Source organism: Glycine max, chromosome 13, assembly GCF_000004515.6.
Source record: "Glycine max cultivar Williams 82 chromosome 13, Glycine_max_v4.0, whole genome shotgun sequence".
Lineage (NCBI taxonomy): Eukaryota > Viridiplantae > Streptophyta > Magnoliopsida > Fabales > Fabaceae > Glycine > Glycine max.
Window position 1 is genome coordinate 37,122,217 of NC_038249.2, and position 24,515 is coordinate 37,146,731.

The 24,515-nt window shown below is 29.5% G+C and overlaps 2 protein-coding genes across 4 annotated transcripts in view; one reads left to right on the forward strand and one right to left on the reverse strand.

Moving 5' to 3' along the window:
* Positions 1-9,702, forward strand: part of LOC100809181 (proline-rich extensin-like protein EPR1) — an 11,444-nt gene extending 1,742 nt beyond the window's left edge. The window contains exon 3 of the mRNA XM_003541796.5: positions 9,514-9,702. Coding sequence (XP_003541844.3) covers positions 9,514-9,702 — 189 coding nt within the window. The remainder of the gene's footprint in view (positions 1-9,513) is intronic.
* A 5,996-nt stretch (positions 9,703-15,698) lies between these two features.
* On the reverse strand, positions 15,699-23,950 carry LOC100818264 (uncharacterized). Of its 3 annotated transcripts, none has more exons than XM_003543189.5 (12): positions 23,637-23,950; positions 22,939-23,003; positions 22,708-22,806; positions 21,973-22,105; positions 21,683-21,745; positions 20,937-20,996; positions 20,519-20,641; positions 19,144-19,215; positions 18,701-18,838; positions 17,024-17,179; positions 16,528-16,629; positions 15,699-16,019 (listed from the first exon to the last, which is right to left on the reverse strand). In XM_003543189.5, the coding sequence occupies exons 1-12, from the start codon at positions 23,859-23,861 to the stop codon at positions 15,990-15,992; spliced, it is 1,266 nt and encodes a 421-aa protein (XP_003543237.1). In that variant the 5' UTR covers positions 23,862-23,950; the 3' UTR covers positions 15,699-15,989. The 3 variants fall into 3 exon arrangements, with proteins under 3 accessions (XP_003543237.1, XP_014621385.1, XP_040864325.1); XM_014765899.3 differs by having other exon boundaries at positions 21,683-21,787; positions 23,637-23,945; XM_041008391.1 differs by lacking the exon at positions 17,024-17,179 and having other exon boundaries at positions 21,683-21,787; positions 23,637-23,945.
* Between the last annotated feature and the right edge of the window lie 565 nt (positions 23,951-24,515).

Consider the following 24,515-nt stretch of genomic DNA (forward strand, 5'->3'; position numbering starts at 1 on the left):
CAACGAGGGATGGATCCCCCGAAAATGGACCCCCGAACTGCACCACCCACTTACCCACCCTCTTCCTCCCTCACCCCGGCAACATCGCCGCCATTACCGTCTGCGGCGGCAACAACCCCCTCGCCGTCGTCGTCGTCGGGATCATCTCAAACGCCGTCGTCGTCGAACGAAACGACGCCAGCCAGACTAAACGGTGCGTCGTCTATAACGCCGTCGCGGTTTGGAGTGTATTCACTAACCATTCTGGTCGGTGCTGCTCTAAGCACCACTCTTGGTTAGAAAAATCAAACTTTTTTTTGGAACTTGAATTATAGTTCTGGTCGGTGCTGCTCTAAGTACCACTATTGATTAGAAAAATCAAACTTTCTTTGGAACTTGAGTTATAGTATATAGTAATTGTGAACACTTTTATGTATTTTTTCTAATATTTTTACTTGGACAAATGAGATCGCGTCTCATAATTAATTTTATGTCGTATAATCTGTGTATCTATGGTTACCAATGTGAGTTGTAATAATTATCATCAAATTCTTTTGTTGTTGCTCGTGTTTGTTTATTGTCATTGTTTTGTTTTTGTTTCCAAAAAAGCTTACGATCGAAAACCGAGGATACTAATCAACACATAATAGTATTAATACGTTTGATAATGACTAATTTTTTTAAAAAATATTTACTTTTAAAGTTCTTTTAAAAGTTAATAAAAACAAACTACTACTATTATACTATTATTTTTATCGTACATTTTTTTCTTGTGCCGCTTTATTATTGTACTAATACATAATATGTTTGACAAAGATTGAATTTAAAAAAATCGTTATTTATTTTAAAGTTCTTTTAAAAGTTAATAAAAACAAATTATTGTACGATGTGCTAGTAATACATTGTCTCTGTTCAATTTTTAATATTTCTTGATCAAGTTTAAAAATAGTTTGATTCTCGTAATAAATTACGTACTCATTTAATATTGTAAATAATATATATGATCAAATAGAAAGGAAAAAAAAACAGTTTTCACTGGAAATGACTCAAAAATAGAAAAAAAAAATAACACCTTAATATTTGACGCCTTAATATCAAATGCTTATTTGACATTCTTCATTTTTTTTCACGTTACATTTATCATTTTTTTCACCCTCTAAGTGTAGATAGGTCCACAATACATGATTCAAATTAAAATCATAGAAATTTTTAAATTTTTACTTAGTTTTTCTAAATTTGTGGTCGAGGTTAGCTAAAAAATGACGAGGTTCTGTAAATAATTAACTCTTTATCATAATCAACCATAAATGGAGGCATGAATATTTTATGTTATGATTTTAATGAATGATTATTATACAGCCAGTTAAAACATTTTTTTTTATATTAAGGCTTTTAATAAGTGTTTTAAGGACATTCCTTATGAAATGTCAAATATAATTTATTAAAAAAAATTGATTGCTTAAAAATATATGTATTAAAAAATATTTATAAGTTTTATATAATAAATGTCTTTGAAAAATATTAACCAAAATTTATTGATCAAGGAATTAAAAATAAAAAATATTTAATATTTAATTCTATTAACATATCCATATTGTAATTTTTAACAAAAAAAAACCACTTATTTATAAATTGATTTCCTTACTAATATCTCTAATATATCTGTTAACAGAACTTTATTTTCAATTCCTAATACAATGTTCTTTTTAAAAAACAAAAATCTAATACAATGTTTTAGTTTCTTTTACTCTAACAAGTTTTATTAATTAGCTTTTTGGCTTACGTTAGTATTTGTTGTCAAATTTGAATGTACTCACATTTTGCAACTACAGTCTACAGTAAGATTGGTCACTGGCAAGGAAATGTGGTGTACCAGAAAAGAGAGAAATTAAAGGAATATACATCTATCGATCAGAAATTTTTTCCTCCTTTGCAATATAAGAAAATTAAGGATGAAACAAAACAGTGGGTTTATTATATAGAATTTAGGGTTTCACACCAAAATTTATTTCTTCCAATTTGAGAAGAACTATATAACGAGCAAAATATAAAAAAATGTCGATTATATCATTTATGATTACAACATATATACGCAATCATTTTTTTTATTGTACCTTTATTTAAAAATGTTTATATCGTTCTATAAATATACTTTTTTCTCTAATTTTTTCCTTTTTATATCAAACAATTAAACAATCATCTCATTCTCATTTATCTCTCTTTCACTATTCTTATTACTTTCTTTTGTTTCACCTTTTTCCTTTATGTAATTCTTTTATAATTCAAACAAAATGTAAAGGTTATAATATAAATTTGGGTAAATAATTACTTTTGTTTCTTAATGTGTAATTTGCTGATAAATGTGTCCATGAAAAATGAAAATACAAAATTTAGGCCTTGAAAATGTAAAAAATGCGATAAATATATCCAGTCGTTAATTTTCGTCTGTCACTGTTAATAAAATAGTCTATGTGGCATAGATGAATAAATTTGTCACTGAAATGATTCTCAACATGGATTGTCAGCACATGGACATATTTGTCATAATATTTTTTTGACTTTTCGTCTTCCCACTTCACTAACAAATGCGTCTGTGAAAGATAAAAATATAAAATTTAGTCATCGAAAGTATAAAAAATGTAACAAATATATTCAGACGTTAATAATGAATTGTATAGGAGTGAAGTTAGGAAAAAAAGGATTAAAAAAAACAGGAAAATAAAGCTTAAGATTTGAACTCTTATACTTTAATTATTTATCTATTTATCCATCTATCAAATTGTTAATTAGTTTTTTAATTAATCAATATAACAACTTATTTTCCAAAATAAAATAATTTTCTTTAGTTTTATGATATAAAAAAATTGAGTTACCCTTTAAAAAAATGAAAGTCTTTTATTTATTTAAATTTTTTGTTTCTTCAATTAATTATTAATATTTATTATGTACTTTGTCACAGTATGTATGTCAAATGAAATGCAAGGTTGCTGTAGTTCTTAACTCAGTTAGAGATACAACTCTACGTTCCAAAAGGTAAAGAATAAATCTCTGTATTAATTTTTTTTTGAAGTTAACCTCTATATTAGTTTGATCATTATTGTATTTTTTATTTAAATTTATTTGGATTCTTTATATTGTTAGTAATTGTTCTCATTTCATTCATATTATGTATAATAAGTGTTGTCTCAAGTGGAAGCACATAAGGTTTATCCAAGAAATTTTTTCATATTTGAGGTATATATATACATTTTATTGATTAAGGAAAAAGACTTATAATTCTAATTTAGTTTTATCTAGTTTAAATTTTGTGAGATTTTTTTAAAAAAAAATAGTTGAATAAATTCTTTTTTAAAAATAAATAAGTAAATTTGGTCCCGCGATCAGTTGTGTTTTTTATATTCAAAACTCTCAAAATATTATTTTCAATCTAAATATAAAGATACTTAAGTTGAAATTGAGATATAGAATAAATTTAAAGATTAAAAGTGAGAAATTTTATAAAATTATAAGATATAAGATAAAGTTTTTTTTAACAACAAAGATTAATGTTTGACAAGAAAATCAAAATAATATATATATATATATATATAAAGGTAATTAAAAAAATATATTGTATAAGTATTAAACGAATAGGAGCATTAAATTACAAACACATAATAATAATAATAATAACAACAATAATAATAATTATCGTATTTTTTATACTTTCGGATATATTTGTCGCACTTTTTATAATTTTGGGGATTAAATTTTATATTTTCATATTTCATGAACGCATATGTCAGAGTGGGGAGACCAAATGTCAAAAAAAAAATAACAAATATGTCCCTATACTGACAATTATTTAAGTGACAAATATGTTCGTGCTGCGTAGACTATTTTATTATCGGTGATGACGAAAGTTAACGGTCAGATATAATTATCGTACTTTTTTATACAGAGATTAAATTTTTTATTTTTATCTTTTAAGATTATATTTATCAACGAATTACACATAAACAAAAATGATTATTTAACCTCTAGATTTCTTCTTTCGTTTTCAATCAAGTTTTGACCCATCACTTTCTTCCTCGTAATTAGCGTCGCGTCGTGCACTTCTTCAAAGATGCAAAAGTTGCAAACAATTGAAAACAATTTTTTTTTATTATTTTATAATGTAAATAAAACCATGCATTAGACGATTGTTTGACATTTAAAAATAAAAAATGCCATGTGTGGATGACGCTGGTCCTTGTGGAGACCATTCAAAAAGCATGCCACTTTTAGCGAGTAGCTTTTACGGCATGGGGAAATTTGAAAGTTAATAAATATTTTATTAATTTTAAAATAATTAATTTTGAGTTGTTTTAAATTATTCTTTATTTTAGATTATATTTTAATCGGGTGTTAATTGTATTTTATTATTAAGATAACATCAGTTAATTAGTCCTCTAACTTTATTAACCAATGCTTAAAAGTACGTATTGGTAAAAAAATATCAACAAGTATTTTTTTTATTAAGAATTATGCTAGAAATGTATTGAAATCCTTCCTTTCAAAAAAAGAATTGTATTGAAAATTATGGCAGATATATTAATGATACTTTTTATATATATAAAAAAAAAGTTTTCGTTTTCCCCGTTGCCCACTATCCATCATCTTTCTCTAAACCTCCATGCATGCGAAGTAAATAAAACCTAACATTTCTTGATACAGTTTGAGAATAAACAAGACCTTGGTTTATTGATAAAAAGATAGAGAAAGATCGAGAGGAAGGTTCCATAATTAGAGAGAAGAGATAATGGTAAAGGATTTTAACTTTGTTTATTATTAGAGCGTACGTATGTATTTTGTCATAAAACAAAGTTTTTATTCTAAAGATCATAACTAAAAGATGCCTTGAAGAATAACTTTTTTATATATCAAAGGTTTTATTAGAGCATAGAGACATTTTTTTTTTGGGATCAGCAAACAAGTTTTCATTAAAAGGAAATGGTACAGTGCAAGAAATACCACTCCAAAGTAAATGGAAGACACAATCATGAAAAAAATATCCACAACCTATATGGTTATCTAATATTTAGATGATGCTCCCCCACCTAAATATTCAATAACAAGAAAGTAGGAATTCCACATATACCCATCAAAATATATACTATCACAGTGATCATTAACCACAAAAAACCAGCCAAGAGCCACTCATTATGCTCCATCAAATTCCATTTATATCGATCATATATATGATCAGAAGAATGGTCTATTATTATAAAGATTTCAAACTTTAACAGATATCAACAAATCAATGTAATTGTTTGAAAGAAATATAAAAACAATTTTATCAGATCATAATATATGATAGTAAGGCAAACAATCATCAAACAAATAAAACAGAGCATTCAAAAGAATACAATGAAAACATTCAGAAGATGATTGATCAAGTTGATCAATAAACTGGAAATTGCATTAAGATGTTTTCCCATCAACATGGTGTGTTTTGTCCAAAGAAAACTAAAGGAAAAAAATCATATATTTGAAGGCTTGGTTATGTTGGTATTTTTCTCATTGACTTTCTGTACTAATTTAATCCTAATTTATCGGTCTTTTAAATCCTAATTTATTCACAGTCCATGGTCTAGGAATGCATCTTCCAATCTCGTGAATAATACTAATTTTCGATTTTTTCTCCATGGTCCTCTTTTATACAAATTTGCTTCTATTTGGCTTTATTTATAATTATTCTTTTCTCAAATGCTTGAATAACTTTTGGACCTTTAGATCCCAAGATAAACTTGACCAATTGTATCAAGGATGTGTTCTTCAATGCCCTTAAAGCTACTTCATCCGGTCTTGATCGCATTCTAAAAGAAATACTTTATCCTATTTATAAGTCACTAACTAACCTATTATTAATAATGATTTTTTAATTCTATCGTTTATATTATTCTCAAACACTTCATTATTAGGAAAGAGAAATATTGAGATTAAAGGTTTCTATTGATCTATATCCATTGATGGAAATAATAGAGTAAGAAGTGAATATTAATAATAGCGTGGAAGAGAGAGAACATAACATAATAATTTAGGCTAAGTATTTAATTAGTTATTAGTGAAATTAATTGGATGTATAATTATGTTAGAGTATAATTGGAAGACATATTTAATGGATTAACTTTTCTTTTTTTATCTTAATGATTCGGTTAAAAATGACCAATATATATAATAGGAGGGAGTAACATTTTCCCCTCTATACCTCACTTCACTTTTGTAAATGGAAACATTAGGTGGAAAATGTGATCGACAATTAAGCTGCTTTTTAGTTATAATTTTGATACAATGTAAATATATATATATTTTAAATTATTAACTAATTAAAAATTATCTTAAATATATTTTAAAATTACTATTACATACAAAAGAAAAGACAATAATTTTAATTATATGATAATTTAGTATCAGATTAAAATATAAAACCTTCATGTTGTTAATAAATTTCAATTATATACGCATGCTCCTCCATAATTTCCCTTTAATGCAAAGCTTAAAAAGCTCACGAGTGTTGCTAAAAAGGTAGTAAAAGGGAAAATTGAAAAGGAAGCTCACGAGGTTATTTTTTTAAATACACCTTCTCTTTTCTTTTTTTGTTAATCTACATTACTTTACAATCTAATTTCTAATATACTCTACTTAAAACTTTTTCTCTCCTTTTTGTTTTTTATTATTTTAAAATATAAATATTATATTATATAATTTTTTAATTAGTTTTAAAATTACTTATTTATTAAATTAAATTTTATAATTTTGTTTTTCTAATTTTTTAAAAGAAAATGATAATATTAAATATAATTATTTTTGTTTTATTATTTAATTTACTTAACATATTTTTTAGGTGAATATTTTTTTTAAATCTGAATTTTCTAACATAATTATTTTTAATATAATTGTATTACAAAATATAATTAATTTGTCAACATTATATTGCATTATCAATAAAATATTTAAACAATTACACTTGGCTAAGAAAAAACTTAAGATGAAGATATGTTAGGATAATTGTTTCTCTTATCACCATATTGTTGACAAATTCCACATTTTTTTCTACTTTCCTACTCATTTTCTTTTTCTTTGTTTGCATGAATGCGAGTTGAAACGGGACGATCATTTGCGGTACTCTTTCTCCTTGGATCAGGGAGGACCCCACTGATCTCATTCATATTCTTGCCATATTGATTTGGGTGGCAGCAAAAAATAATTGCTAATTAAATATTTTTAAAGATATTTTTAATATATTTTTATTATAAAAAATAACTCATATTTAGTAGTTATCAATATCTTTTGGATATTTTAATCTTTTCTTTTCATATTTATAAGTCATAAATAATAAAAATATCAATTCTTATTACTTAAGCAAAAAATTACTGTTAAATAAATATTTTTAAAGATATTTTCAATATAATAGTTACTACTCTTTAAAATTTTATGTCTATTGTATAAGATGGATGTATCAATTATTTTTTTACAATATAATAGTTACTATTCTTTAAAATTTTATGTCTATTGTATAAGATGGATGTATCAATTATTTTTTTTACAGTGTTTTTTAGTTTATTTTAATACTACTAACTAATTTTCTTATTTTTTATTAACGAACATAATAAAAAAAATATCAACATCACATAAATTTAACTATAAAAGTACATACAAAGTAACTAAAAAATTATACTTTAATTTTATCTAATTTTTTATTTTTCTTTATCTGTATATTTTTTCTTTAAAATATAAAAAACAAAATTATAAAATCTAATTTAATAAATAAGTAATATAAAAATTAGGAATGTTTTAAATTAAAAAAAACTAAAAGGAGAGAGAAAGTCCCAAATAATGTGTATTAAGAATTAAATTGTAAACTACTGTAGATTGAAAAAAAATAGGAGAGAAAAAATATATTTAAAAAAAAAAAACCAGCTCACGAGGCCATACATGATGGATCATTTTTCTCCTTCAATGTCTATATGCGCGTCAAATGATCGACAGGATACATGCGGAAAAAGGTTTGTTAAAGATAAACTTTCCTTTAAACCGAATAAATAAATAAATAAATTAATTAAAAATGTTTGCATATTCATGGTCAATCTTATAAAATATAGAAATAAATGGTTTTATTACCTTTAAAGTCCATATAATTACCTTAAAAACAAATCATATAACTACACCATTGTTATCTTTTTAGTGTCTATACTTAAAAGTAATTTGTTTTAATCTTTATACAAACAATTTCTGATTCATTTTAGTCGAAAGTTTATGTTGTTAATAGTTATTGACATGACAGTATCATGTGCGCTTTATATATGTTTGAAGAGGTTGACTAGGGTGACACAATTGCAAAACTTTGGCACCATACCAAAGTTAATATGGGCCGTCCAGATATGGTAATTACAAGTGGGGAGGGTAATGACTTTTTAAGTTAGTCAGAAAATAGAAAAAAGGATTAATCATTTTTTAAACTACCAGTCCTATTATACGTGAATAATGGAGAAAGGGTTTTTCATTAAAATAAGACCTACGTGGATTCTTTGATTGCTTTCCTTTTCACCACCACTGCAATTTCGTTGAATCTCGCCTCCTTTTTTCAATTTTTCTGATGTGGATCCTTGAATCTCGTTTCTTCTTTTCACTGTCAATGCTAATTTTGTGTGCTTCACCAATTTATGTTTTAGACAACTAACGATCTATGAGTGGCTTCGTGGTACTCAGATTGGTTACGTGGTGTCGAGGGCAATTGTCGGGCAAGGAGTTCGATTTGATGCTTATATTACGACAATATTTTATTGACCTAGACTCCGATATGATCCTCGTCTCAGATTTGTTGGTTCAAAGTCGGGTGGTGTGATTGCTAATTATTTGGCTTGTTTCAATGTAGATATGGTAATTCAAAAGCCCTTTCTCCATTATTCACGTGTAATTTAGAAAATGACTAAACCATCTTCTGTTTTCTGACATACGTAAAAGGTCACAACCCTTTGATTGTAATTATCATATGGACGGTTCATAGTAATTTTGGCACCCTAGCCCACGTCATGTTTGAATCCCTATATATAATTGTACTATGTTATATTTTGGTCTCTGTACGTGCATAACTTTTATGTTTTAGTCCCTAGACTTGAAAGTAGTTAATCCGTTTTGGTCCCTATGCATAAACATTTATTTTTTATGTTTTGGTCTTTATCGGCACCGCTTCCCTTTTTTCCTCTTATACCACCAACCAATTGACCATAATCAAAGAGAGTCTTGAGGTTGCAGGGTTCTTAAGCAATTCATGGACAAGACGACGAGGTTGTCTGTTAGTAGCAATTTATGCTGGCATTCCTTATAGTGGTGGGTGCCTTCGTACTTGTTGCATTGTTTTAATTTAAATGCATAAAATGCTTGGAGATATACGATGCGTCAAACTCTTATTGCATTATGTTAATCATTTGAATCTTGTTGCATCAAATGATTGGGTATTTGCGCCATGTAACTCCATTAGCTCTAATACTACCACAAAATCGAAATTGGCAGTGCAAAACTATTTCAACTCACGAATATCCACAAAGAAAACCCACAACGATCGAATACACAATGGATATCTCTGATAGATATTCGTGGGTAAACATGTATGGGTATTGGGTTGAGGTAAAGGTTCGAGGAATAGTGAAGCCTGTCCAAGGTGACATTAAAGGCGATGTTATCAGGGGAGATGAGATTTGAGTACTGAATTAGACATATAGAGGTGGGTTTCAAAAAGAGACCTAAATTAGGAAAACACACATATTATGCTCTTATAATAATAACAAATATTATTAGATAATTAAATATATAATTGACACAATACAAATAAATTTTACAAAAATTCAGAGTAGTATTCAACCAATAATAAGAGAAAATAATAATATTATTATCTTATTTGTAAAAATCAAAGATAAAATTAAAAGATTTACAAAAATTCATACTATCTCTCCGCTATTTTAGCTTTTATAACTAATTTTTTAAGTCTTCGTGACTATTATTTAACCTTCATCTTCTCTCTTAATTTTAATTCTTTTAAAAATAAAGAGATACACAAAGTGCCTCTTCTATTCATATTGTTATTTTATCCTTATAACTATTTGCTTGTATCTTCCACTATTATTTAACCTTCACTTTTTCTCTCTTTTCCTTTTAAAATGTAGAGACAAGGGCCTCTTTTCCTCTTTGTGAAAATCAACTAATTAAGTACATATACAGAGAAAAATTGACAAATTAGTAATAAAAAAATCAACCAAAATAATAAAAAAACTAATCAATTTAAATTATGTTTTAGTTTTATATATCTTTAATCTGAATGCATGAAACCAACCCGTGAAAGCATAATTCACCTTGCACCAAGCAAATGCGATCTTTATTTATAGTTATACCCTTGGTTTGTTTTTTCCTTGCGATTTGTATCTTGGTTGCTTTATTGACTACTCGATCTTCTTTCCCTCTCACAAAGATTAGAGCTATGGGTTGGGTTCTCTTTGATCGATCTTATGTGGGTAATTGCGTGTCAAACTAATTTATGAAGTTATTTAGGCATGCATTTATAAAATGTATAAGATTTTTCACATGCTCCAGTGATAAAAGCACGTACGCTACCTTATTTTTTATCGAACAAATTAAAACTATTACTATTCCCTTCTTTCCTTCTAATGCCAGTTTCTAATAGTAGTATACATTAATTATACAATTTACTCGTTAACAAGTTGAAAAGCACATGAAATTGTATGTTATACTTAAGTATCTATATATGGAGTACAGCTTGTCCTCAACTAATATATATTCATTTTACTTATAAAAATTATACGATTTAATTAGGGAGTTTCCGAGTTAATATAAATTCGTCAACAGATTGGAAAACACACGAAATGGCTTGTGATACTTACGTATCTCTGAAGTTCAAGAGAAGAAAATAAAATGATAAAATTGAAATATATTAAGTATTTTTATAAATTAAAATTAACTTATAAAGTTTTGAAGAAGTTAAATATAAAAGTTTTGATAAAAGTTAAAATGTTTAAGTTAATTTTAATTTATAAGAAAATTTAATTTATTTTACTTTTTATTTTTTCATATAAATATTTATTGAAAAAATTATTTAAATAAAGTATAATTATATATTAATTAACTCCCACGTATTGTGTGACAAAGAAGTTCAAAAAAAGATATCTATAATTAATTTCTAAAAACAATTAATGGAAAAAAATACCGTAATTTCTAAAATGCTTATCCTTATATGCACTTTGATTGAGTGGCCATGGGATCATTGTGCAATATGTACTGATCGTAATGATTCTGTTTTCAAACATTAGTTCCCCCTAATGGCAGCTTCCAACTCCATGTGATAAGCATTTATATTTTTAAAAGAACCTTAACTGAATGCAGTTGAGACATTTTCTTTTATTTACTTTCTACCACTTTCGGATAAATGGGTAGGGTTGCTAATAAGGAAAAATGCTACTAATATGTGAGGGCATTGCACGTGTTTTTTCTGGGCAACTAGATTACAGAAAGTCCAATGACATCATAATGCTGATGTACTTTTACAACTAATGAACATGCATGCACCAGATTACGTATTAATCACGGCCAAAATTTGAATTTATTGTATATTGAAAAGCATGCAAGCATATAATATAATACTATATCATAATAGTACTTTTCATCAACATGACTTAGACTATGTTCGGATTAAATTAGAGAAAATATTTTTGTGAATTTCAATGTATAATTACCCATTTTAATGCATAAAATGAAGAAAAGAAAATTTATTACCTTAGAAATAGAAATAAAAGTGTTTTTAAGTTTTTTAAACTGAAATTTAAACATGTAATTCCTTTGTACTTAATTATAAGAATTTTTTCAAAAAATTATCTATCTCTTCTTATAAGATATTTTCCTAATAAATGAATAAAAAGAGAAAAAAGGATGATTTGAAAATAATAATATAAAAATTTAATATAATAATTATTTTTCTTGAACGACGTGACATAATTAAAATAACATTATACTCAAGGGACCGAGCAAGGACATTTTAACATTTGTTTCAATGTTTCTACATTTTTCAATGCAATTGAATGTGATTAGGACAAGATTGGATGGATGTTAAACTGGGTTTTAAAGGAAGAGAGTCTAAGGTGTGAAACTAAAACATATTTGTATGGTGTGAAAGGAAAAATAAATTTTCAGCAGTTGAATTTATTAATAAAAAACATAAATGGATGAGATTGATTTTCAATTTTTTATTTTTATTTTTTTTCTATTTACTTTTTTTCTTCCTCCCCATTATACCCTTGTACCTTTCTGTCTTCCTTCCCCTCTTTTCTACCAAAATGAAAAAACTCAACCGTGCAAGATGTGTGATGCCAGGGAAGAGATGGAAGGGGTTCTCCAAGAGTTATTTGTGAAACAGTGGTTTGTGATGATAGTCTACGGCGGAGTGTGTTAGCGATTTGAAATCTGGTGTGGTGGGTTGATGAGGAGAAATAAAGGTTTTCGACGGAGAAGAAGAATAGAGAAGACAAAAAGAGGAAGGGAAAAAAAAAAGGATATAATAGGAAAGAAAAAAAAAAGCAAACTTATGTAACATGCATAAAATAAAATGTATTTGTGTAGTCGCGCGGTGAAAAAGTTCCTAGTTACATTCATGTAGAAACAATAACTTGTTTCATTTGTTTAAACTTTAAACATCTATTTGAATGATTTTAACGTTAAAACAAAACAAACGTACTCTTAAAATCATAGTTTATTTAGAAGGAATGCTATTTATTTATTTTAATTTAAAGATGTGAATACGTAGTTATCCAGGGTTAAAAAAAATAGGTAGTAAAGATCTAATAGTTTTGTACTATTAGGTTAATTTTTTTATAAATAAAATTGATTATAAACCTGCTTTTGAGGTAAAAAAATCGAACACAAATTACTTTAAATTTAATTTAATCATACACCCAATCATGTAATTTTTTTTAAGTGAGTATTTTCGAAATTTATTTTGATTTATTTTATTTGTAAACTTTATTTTCATAACTATGATTTTATAAAATTGTTTTTATTTTTTTTAAGATAATAGAGACATGGATTTATATTGAAAGAGCATTGAAAAATAAGAACAAAGACTCAAACATGTAAACAAACACACTTTCGAGATTGTCGTTCAAGATTTGAAAGTTATTAAATAATGTTTTAATAGACTATAAGTATTTTCTATGAAAAGTAATTTTTATCGAGTTAAGTAGAACAAAATTTTCATTTGAATATTTAAGGTAATTATATACTGAAAACTTGAACTCAATACTATTAGTTAAATTAAAATAATGTTACGATTAGTTGATTCACAGTGAATCATTTTAATTAAAATCAAGAGTGATATATATTATTTTTACTTGGATTTTTTTATTAAATATTATCATCACAATATTACTTTTCTTTTCTCCTTAGTAATTCTCTAAGATAAAGTTAAAGAATTAAAGGCTTATTAAGTTTTAAAATAAATAAATAAAATGGAAGAAAAATTCTTCTTGAAAGCACATATAAAACTGGATGGATTTTATCTTATAAAAAAAATAAATATAAAAGTGGATGGAGGAAATACTCTTCCACACGTCATGAGCAATCACCACACATCTATCTTCTACCACAATCTATTGATGCTGGTATACATCATATTACCAGTACTGATTTAATCATTTAACTATATATAGCTTCTTCTGCCAGCACCACGACATTTATTTTATTTCATCAAACAATGAAGGTCAATAGTTCAACTCATCCATACATATTAAATTGAAGATCAACGGTTCTTCTTTTCGTCATTTTTTTTCTTTTATGAATTTATTGACTTATTGTCTGCTATCATTTTCATGGAACAAATTAAAGGGACAGTAATAATAGAATAATTTTTTAGTTGTCCCGTTCATGAAAGAGAAAAAAAAAGGAAGGAGCTTCGTCGGCAAATGGATTCGAGTATGAATTGGAAAATTGGGGTGGGGGCAAAGGTACATTGCTCTTGTGTATGGTCAAAAGAACATGCAACCAAAATGTTCTGTCCAAGTGTAAGGTCTAGGCTCATGGACAATGATTTAACACCATACATTGTGATGTGATATATATATAAAAAAACCCATAATTTACGGTGTGAATGAAAATTGGGAGTGATAATATGGTCAAGCTAAAAAGTAAAAAACTAAACCATGTTGGTACAATTAAAAGATGACAATTGGATATGTAATTAAGAAAAAGTGAGACGTGGAACCTTCGGATAGCAAGCCAATAAATCCGTGAAATATTAGCTGGTGGCTTGGAATTGTCTCCTAAAATTGAAGTTTTTATTAGAGTGATAAAATGAGAAGTACTTTCAAGTCTCAGTTGACATGTCGGACTATCAGTAAAAATCTATCTAAAAGATTACTTCATGTCTCAAGTACAAATAGTTCTATCTATTCAATTAGCCTCGTACTAAGTGTTAAGTATTAGGAGATCTCTGAATAGAATTGTCCATCAAATAAAAAAGTAAATCTTAGACGAATTTGATTTCACATTCATAAAAAAAGAGTCTAGATCACATCTTTAATCACTTGTATCAATTCTTAGTGCGATCTAAAATGAACACTTATCATTTATATTTAATCTTCCAAATATTTTAATTGAAATGTCGAAGTAATGAAGACGCAATCGTATTGAGAAAGATTAAATTGAAACCATAACATTTGGATTTTGATTTGGAATTTAGCAAACATTATAATCTGAATCAGTATCAGGATGACACTTGGTGCAATCTAACTTGGAATATGCAAACAAAAGCAACACAGATGCAGCAGTAATTACATTTATCTTTCCTTTTGGGAAAATTACATTTGTTGTGATGGTTCCTTTCCTGCAGAAAGAAAACACGATTCTAGAATCCAATCAATATTCAGACTCCAATAATGCTACTTCCAAATCGTCTTTGTAACTGATCAACTTCTAGTAAAACCTATTACAGGCTTCAGGGATTATACAGGGTCTTGTCCTTTTTCAACATAGTAAATTGATGTATCAATCTTGTCATAGATTTGAAATCATTCATTTTCTTTTATTAGTGGGAATTGAATACATGTAATAAAACATTTACAACAAATCACATATCATATTCAACCGTGTTTCACTTCCTTGGTAAGTCATTCATCTTATATTCCATTCAGCATTTTTCTTGTTAAATTTCTTTTTCCATCATTCTCATCAGTTATCAGCATTAACTTGGAAAGAAAATCAACTTTTTCTATTGTAAAACAATTGTCATAAGAAGCATTGTTAATGTTTCAGACCACACAATACCTTTTAAAATTTAAAAACATTTTGGAAGATATTAAACCTCAAACTTCTTCAATGATGCCATTTAGAAAAACACTCGGGTGGCTTTTTCTTGACATATATCAAGTGATCGTTTGACTGTAATCTCTACTACCTCTCTTTTAGTCACTTGAACTACAATAATAATAGCTTTTGTAAAATTTAGAATTTGGTAGAAACTAGGTAGAATTTCCAACATCGTCGTGATTACGTACAAGACATGCATGTCAAAGCAAACTAGCAATTTGATTATTTTAACGGTCACCTATTCATCACATTGAAGATCGTTCATTTATCAGAATAGGAGTTGGTAGTCAACAACACATATAGATTGATTTTCAGGGAATTTCAGCAACGCAGAATTAAAATGGAATAATCTTCGGAGTGCATTTGACATAATAATACCAAATGTAACATCAGCAAAGGTTTGGCCGGGTGAAGAAGACTTTTGTTGCTTCTTGCATGTTTCTCTAGACTTTTCTTGTATTTCTTGTGTCACAAACAATTGTTTCCTCCACAAAAATGATGACCACAACAGAGGCACATGTGTGCTTGTGGGGGGATCCAACAGTGTATAAATAGTTACAGATTATAACAAAAAATTAGGACTACAAACAAGCATGTTCAAGCATACAGTAGCTTTATCCATGTTGTCAAAAGAAGAACCACCTCCGCCGTTGTCTCTGCAGGAGTAACATAAAAGTTAAGAAAATCACATCATCACTGTACCTAACACTAGGAGCAAGAGATATGGCCGAGAAAGTAAAAACATGATATTAAGGATAAATTAACTTCCTTCTTTTATATTTCAAAGAAAGACATGCAACTAATGAACTTCAACAAATTTAGCCAGCTCTTATTGTACATTACTTTTATAAAAATGCAGTAGACTTCCAAATGGAAAATTAAAAACCCCTCTAATCTAAAGCTAATAATATAAAGCAGGATGTTGAACAAAAACACTTACAAAGAGAAAGAAATGCAACCCAATAAATGGAAAATAGAAGCAAATTAATTAATTAGAGGTAAGAAGTAAATCCAACCTCCCACACACAAACCACACATGATCCTCATTGATTTCAACTTTTGAATATGAGAAGACAATGTCAATAGAAAGGTGAGTCCCTATCCTAGTCAACATGCATAATCAGTGAATGTCTAAACCCAGGCAAAACACAGAGAAAGAGAGACCTTTTCCTGATTTTGAGGCTTTAATAAAATAGGCTCAGGAAGAACTGCATTGTCTATATCCTGAATGTAAGGCTTCACCTTTGCCTCCAACATCTCATTCAACTGTAGGTGAAATCAAGCATCAGTCACTTGCACAAAAGATTGATGGACAATGACATTTCAAAGCGTGCAAGGAAGAATAATATAATATTTGACAAATAGAATATATATTAAAAGGCATGTGATAATTCTGAAAGCAGTTTGCAGTTTGAGTACAACTCAGTAAACCACAGATAGCTTTGCATCCTGAATTTTGAAGCAAGAACCAAGAATACCAAGAACATTGTGAACTAACAAAGCATAGGGTATGATCTTGAGACAATTTGCAAATGCTGTTTAACATAATTTCATTACATGAAATGCCTGATAAGGACATATGTCGGTTCTGATCAGTTGATCCTTTCACCATGAACAAACAAAGTGGCAAACAGGAGATGGAAAGACAAAAACCACCAACCTTGTCCTGACGCCATTTAGTTTCCCACTGTGCATCCAAGATCTTATCAGAGATTTCTCTTTGGGCATTAAGAAGAACAGTCATTTCATAGAACTTATCTGGATCTTTGAGATCCTCCTCACTCCAAGATGATGCATTCAATGGAAGGTCAAGCTCCTGCCAATTTTCTGCAGTTAGTTAAGTCTTATCATGTTTGGTATAAACTATATTTGTTTCTATATTCTGTTACCCATTATCATGTCAGCTGTTTAAACTACCTGGTTGTTTTTGAGATACTTTTGCCATTTCAATTCTCACCGTTTGTTTTTAATTCAAATTATTGGGCACCAAAATGAATCATCAATTAATTTGAACAAAATGGATTCAACCTTCCTTTTGCTATAAAGTTGTCATGAACTGACAATCCCCAAAACTTAAGCTATAAGCTGAAGACATGTGAATGAGTTTATATTTATACTACATCTCTAATATGCTCCCTCATGCAAGAACCCTTTGGGCTTTTTTTTTTTGGAAGGCAAATAATATATATGTATTAATATAGTCAAAAACAGTACAAGGGGTACTGGAAGATGATACAAAGCACCTCTGGTGCTGCCCTCCAAAAACCCAAACAAACCCAACTAAAAGGCTAACCCTGTCGAATTAACCAAAGGAATCTGAGATATGAGAAGACCATTGGTTAAAACTAGTATTAAAACCTTTTTGTCTAGCTTTTAACCAAGACCAAGCTAGGAACAAGGCATCTTCCATGACTTTAGATGGTTCGAAAGGTTTATCATGGAAAATGAGGAGATTCCTGTGCTTCCATATGGTACTGGTCAGAGCAACCCACCAACCACACCAAGAGCTGTGGTTTATGTGAGCTCCAAAGCCATCACAGAATTGCAGAAAATGATCTACTGGAGAAGCTGGGAGAGGTCCCTGAACCTGAACCCATGTCATTGACTCCCACCAGAGGCCTACTATCCTCTTACAATTAAAAAATAAGTGGCCCACCTCCTCCTGATCTAGACCACAGAGAGGACAGACAATGTCCTGGATGATGACGTTCCTTCTTAAGAGATTAGCTCTAGTAGGGAGCCTATCTTGAAGAAGCCTCCAAGTGAAAACTGCAGCTTTTGGGGGAATCTTCAATTTCCAAAGTAATGATGAGGATCTCAGATCAAAGGCTGGAGAAGAGGGGGTTATCATGAATTTGTATGCTGACCTAGTGGAATAGACCCCACTTTGGGCTTGATGCGTGGATAATGCACAAGCCGGTCTACCTTTTATGTTAAAACTGAGAACATTGCTCAACAGGAGCCATGGTCTAATCACAGAATGCACTTCACAAGGGTCATCCTTGTACAGTGTTCACATGAAGCTTAAAAAAAATATTAAACCAAGTTAGACTATCCCAGGTTGGTCACCAACGTTTGACCCATTCACTGCAAAAGCCATAAAGAGGTTTGTAGTTTTTTCAGTTATACCGACCATGCCAATCAAGTCCATACAACTGATTATATATGCCCATTATAGCCAGTGGAAGAGAAAGAATTCAGCAAGTGCAATCATCAAAAGCACATTATAAATTGAAAGAAAATTGTGCACATTATTTAAGCATAGACAAATCTGGACTATCATAATAACTAAAAAGGAATAACTAGCAAGCATAACATAAAGATAGTGAATACGTACACCCCAATTTGGCGGTCTTGGTGGAGGATCAATCTTCATAACCTCTGTCTCCAGAGCCTTCTTAGCCTTATAGTAAGGGACATTTTTCACTATGACAGGATCATCCCTTGCACGGGCAGGATCAATAGATATCAAGGCCTGTGATAACCGAACAATCCAAAATAAAACTGCAAAATCTACTCCAGAGGAAACTATATAAAAATTAAGATGTCATAGTTTCAACCACACAAATAACACTATATCAAGCATCCAAGTAATAAAAAAATTATCAAAAAAATAGTACAAGAATAAACAGTTTTCAATTTATTTTAGCAACTTGATGAATCCCCTGCATACCTAAATTCTACACTGCTTGTGTCTTCCATAGCAAAGTATGAACATAGGTATTGCCAAATAGCCATGGCTACAAGAACAATATTTTGTGTACATGATAAAAAACTTACATCCTGCAGATACTCCCACCCTGGTTTTCTCTTGGCCACCACATCTCGGAGTTGGTCATACCGCATATTTTCCTAAATTCACGCAAAAGAAAAATAGATATATTTAGCAACAGAATTGACCAACTGCTATGAAGCATGAATGTAACAGTATGATGGCTTAGGCTGCATGATATGTCTGACTAACTATCGAAACAGTTAATCGAATGAGAGGACAGAATAATTAATTCCATGTGTTTTATAATCAGAGAGCTACGCCCTTCCTTCCCTTTCTGCAATTCCATTTTAAATATTAAATCCAATTTTCTGCACCACTTTCCTCAGCAATCTGAAATTCCAAGTAGTCACTGGCATACAAGTGACACTGACAGTACTTTGGACAAACTTCAAAGAATATCTTTCGAAAGATTATGATTGTTGGTTAGAGAAATACACAGGATTATTCAGTCAATCAGTCCCATGAGCCCTTCACTATTAAACACACACACGCAGATGAAACATCATAGGTGCTGGGAAAACTAACTTCTGTGCTTGAAAAAGGAATGGAACCAACAAAAACCTACAAGCTGACAGATTCATATATCAATTGAGACCAGTTATATCTGGTATTTTCATGAATTTCTACTAAAACCAACCTCTGAACAGAGGTGCATGTAGCACTGAGCTCAAAAAGAATAAGGGTGACTTGATAGAAGTAGAAAGTAAAGGAAATTAAATTTTCAAATGCAGGTGTGCATCAAAGAAGGAAAATCAGATCACTGAAAATCATGCTCATCCCTCTGGAATGATTGACTGGAAGTAGTGAGGAACAGAAATATATTACGTTTATAGTTACCATATTATCACCCCTGTGGAGTATGGACCACTTTCCTAACCTAAATATAAGGGTAAACAAGTAAAAACACATTTATTTTATTTAATATTGAACCTTAACATTGTATTTTCATCATATATTCATCATTTCATCACAAATTTGCAATAAAAAATTGTTTCGTGCAAGTATGCAATTTCATTATTTCTTTGACCAATAAATCATTTATCATACAATAAACTCCACTCCTAATTTTCAGCAGACATTTTCACACTCATTTTCATCACTACAAACATGTGTTATAATTGTTGCGTTTAGCATAAAATCCAAAGAGACCACAGCTCCACAAATATTAATCCTTGATGTTTCATGCATTCAAAGAACATTTTTACAGTTCATACTTCAATCAATTCAATGCTACAATATGTAATTTATTTTAGGTAGAAAGGAATTGATTTGATCAGGCAATAAAGACAATAAAAAGCATACTGAAACCAATAAGGGGAAAAAATAATTGATGATAGTACAACTGAAACTGAACTACAGAAAGGAATATGAAGTGACAACCTTGTACTGCCACCATATTTTCTGCTTCACATCATCGTCATAGGTAAATCCACCCATAATCTGAGGAAATGTAATCAACCAAAATGCAGCAATACTGGGATCTTTCATGCTGTGCAATATGTGCTGGAAAAAAATTATGATTACAATGTCAAATAAGAGTGAGAAATCTTAAGTGAAATAAATTCTATTTATGTCCCCTCTTGACACACGTATTTAACCAATAAAATTTTGAGTGAATGTAAATCTTGGATAAAAATGAATTCCAATGCGTAACACAAAAGTAAAGAAATGAGAGTAAGAATGTCTAGGATCAAGGTTTGTTTCAGATGCATATGAGAGGAATGTCAATTATAAATTCAATAATAAATAATGATAATTGGCTTATTTGATAGAATTAGAATTTAGAAATAACGCTGACCTCATATGGATAATCAATCTTTTTCAAGACATTACAAGCTTGCCATGGGGGCTCCATAATCTGCACAAAGAAAAGGAAACTTAAAAACAATATGAACTAGATTTAGACCCACATGTTATGCGGTTGATCACTAAATTTATTTTAAATTCTATTTAGTTAGAGTGCATTTTAATTTGAATTTTAATATAATATCACATATTATTGAAAAGTAAAACAAATAATCTAATGAATCTTTGAAAAGGTGAGATTTTTGCAAGATTTAAAATATTGCCATTGTTATGAGAGAAATCAACCAAGAGTTTGTGAAAATATTTGTTTTTTTTTTGGATGGGCAAAATATTGTGAAAATATTTGTTGATGAAGCAAAAATTTTATATTGTAACAATTAAAAGTATAGTTGCATAAAAACAACTCATTATTTTAACTAATTAATGGTTGTTTAATTGTAGAATGCAACTGATGGATTCTTATTCATGAAAGAAATTAAAAATAAAAATAGGAGTTGTTGATTTGGGTATAAATTGGTTAAGAGAAAGTAAGAAATTGAAGTATCGAATCATTCAATGACATAACAATCAAAATACTGGTGTGGGCCGTGTGGCAACAAAGGATTAGCTTAGTATGCCATCGCTATATGTTATAAATAGATTATTAAAACTTGACAATAATATTAAAGATCAAAATATGAATAATTAAAATCAATAATGGAAAAAAAAAACAAGCACCATAGAATCAACAATACTCACATCATCTGCTGAGATCCTAACATGCAGCAATCTGTGTTTGCATTCAGGACAGCTCATTACACCCTGTGCATAATCAATAAATTCTCCAAACAAAATCAAAACACACTGCATTTGTAAAGTTACTAGATGAAACACATACGAGACTTATTATTGATCTCAAAGTATAATTGTTATCTGGTGTGTGTGTGGGGGGGTGGGGGACCACAGTTTACTATTACTACAAATGAACCTATCCATGAAAACAAAAATGTTGGACGGAAAGTTAAGTTGTCTTGGAATTTGGCTCATACCGTTCCATCACAAGTTGGACACTCTTTTGAAGGTAGCGGTTTTTGAAAATCCAAGGATGATGGTATATGCACCAACTCAGCCCGGTTATTGGCAATGGCGTCTGCTACAGATTCAGCAGTTGCTTTCTCTCCACTAAAAATAAATAAGTTAAGAAAATATAAGGTGTATATAAATTGGAGGAGAATCTCACAAAAGGATAAATGAAGATACACTAAAAGCAATCAAAATAGAGGAGAATTATCCATTAAAAAAAATTACAGCACTATCTTACATGCCCATTTTGATATAAATCAGATACACATTTTCTTACTCAACAGCAGATTTTTCTTTGCAGTCCAAATGTTAATATATTAATTCAGTGTAACTTTGATGGTTATGGTCAAACTTCATTTTAGAAAAACTCACTGGCATAAATTAATATTGGTTCAAACTTAAAACTAATAAAACTAATACCTTTTTTTCCCATCTGTATTTTGTATGTGTTTGACTATTTATAATTTAGAAGTTTCCTTGGAGGCTAGGACTAACTATGTAAGTAACCGTGCTTGATACCAAATGACAAAGTGTTCTTTATTCAACTAGAACGGCAACTTATATGATCTAGAAATAAATTTTGCAAGTTCAAATGTTTGTGAATCCTTATTAAATTTTCAACAAGAGCACCAAATGAACCACGGTTTACATAGAAATACTGACTGTAACCTCTAAATTTATCCACATGGACAGTAACTTACCTATTCAAGTTGCAATTCTTCACTTGATAATGCACCCTCCCACTTCCTCGACACATTGTACAATGTAAGGCCCGCCATCCATTGCATGAGTTACAATTCCTGTTCTTGAGATACACATTTAGTTAGAGTTTAACAAAAGTCACCAAACAACACTACACTAGTAAAAGATTATATGCATCATGTATTCAAGTGACACAACACACACAACCATCAAGGAATACAAAACAGCACCTTTGACATATCACCTTCCTCCCCAGCTCAAAGGCAATGTCATAAGTCCCAAGAGCAGCTATAGCCTACAACCATGAACCAAGAACTAAAAAGGTGAAATTTCCAGACAATACAATTCCGACAAATATCAAAACCAATAATCCAATTGATCTATTTGCAAGCTAAAATGGTTTCCAAATACTTATCTGGTTTTAAGAAAAAAGCACTTTGTATTCATTTTCAATCTTCACTGATCATAACAAAAACATCACATTGCTTTAAAAAAAATCCCAAAAATGAAAAAAAAAAAAGCAAAACAAAACAAAACAGACCAAAACCACTGAATTTATTTTCCTTGTTTCCAGTATAAATATATAAATGCAGGATAGTGAAATACTTTTTTTCAAGACCACATGTATCCTCCATCCTCCACATGAGAAATTCCTGCTCGAGCTCGGACAGTAAGACCACTGTAGGCGACAAAACTCTCCCTCAAAGTATAAGCAGGCATACCCAGTACTCGAATTCGATTTCGAGAGCACTGGTTAAGCTGAAACAACCTCACCGCCATTGAGGGTGGTATAGTGAAGGGAGAAAATGACATTTTTATAATCTCCATTTCCTCAAATACCCAGAAATTGAATAACAAAAAAATAACAGAAAAAACAGAGAAATTGCATGAAAAGTGAGTGAGAAGAAAAAGGGGAAAAGGGACTGACGAAGACGGAAGTGGCAGAGAGCTTGGAGATGAGTTCCGGGACGCCGAAGCCGCGAGGAGCAGAGCCTGCAATATCGAAGGCGAGAGTGAAGGGAGACAAGACAACCTTAATCGGAAAGTCGAGGATGTCGATGATGTTTTGGCCATAACGGTCGCCGAAAACCTTGTAGCGAACCTCCACAAACTGCTTCACCGCCTTCACCAAACGCTCTCGAGAACTGGTCATTATTATGCTACACTCACTTCCAAGATGAAGAAGAAGAGGATAGAATGATAGATAAGAGTGCTCAGTTTTGTTGTTCTTGCAATTCCAAAGGGTTTAAGTTAAAAAGGACAAGTAAAAATATATATATTCAATAGGAATTTTCTTTTTACCCCACAAAATTTCGTTATTTCTTTTAATTTTAAAGAAATAGTAGTATATATTTTTAGAACGTGCATGTATATAAAATATTAAAAAAATAGTTATATAACATATTAAATGCAATCTCAATTGTTTGATATTCAAATAAAATAAAAAGTTTGCTCACCAATAAAAAAAATGGATTTAAGTTTAGCCCATGGCCTGTTTTAAAAAAAAAACTAATGCGTTGGAAGTCTAATTTAGTATATCTTGACTTAATCATTTAAATTCAAAAGGCTCAAAAATAGATTTAACAAATTTTTATAACCTCTAAATTTAAGAGCATGTTAAAATGTTAGTATCTATTTCATACAAAATTAAGTGTAAATAAAAAATTTAAAAATATAAGTTGCTTAATTTTTATATTATTGGAGTAATTTTATATATGAATTGGTTAAATATATGTATTATTGTAGGAGTCACTTAATTATTTTAATATAAGATAAAATATATAAAGTTAGTATCTTAAATTGATGA

Bases quoted from the DNA above. Each gene is read 5' to 3' on its own strand.
- LOC100818264 (XM_014765899.3), bottom strand. From the start codon at position 23,861: ATGACCAGTTCTCGAGAGCGTTTGGTGAAGGCGGTGAAGCAGTTTGTG. The intron at 20,642-20,936 runs GTCAGCGTTATT...ATTTTTTTCCAG, and splicing joins AGATTGATTATCCATATGAG to CACATATTGCACAGCATGAA. The intron at 16,630-17,023 runs GTTGGTGGTTTT...TTTCACCTACAG, and splicing joins CTAAATGGCGTCAGGACAAG to TTGAATGAGATGTTGGAGGC.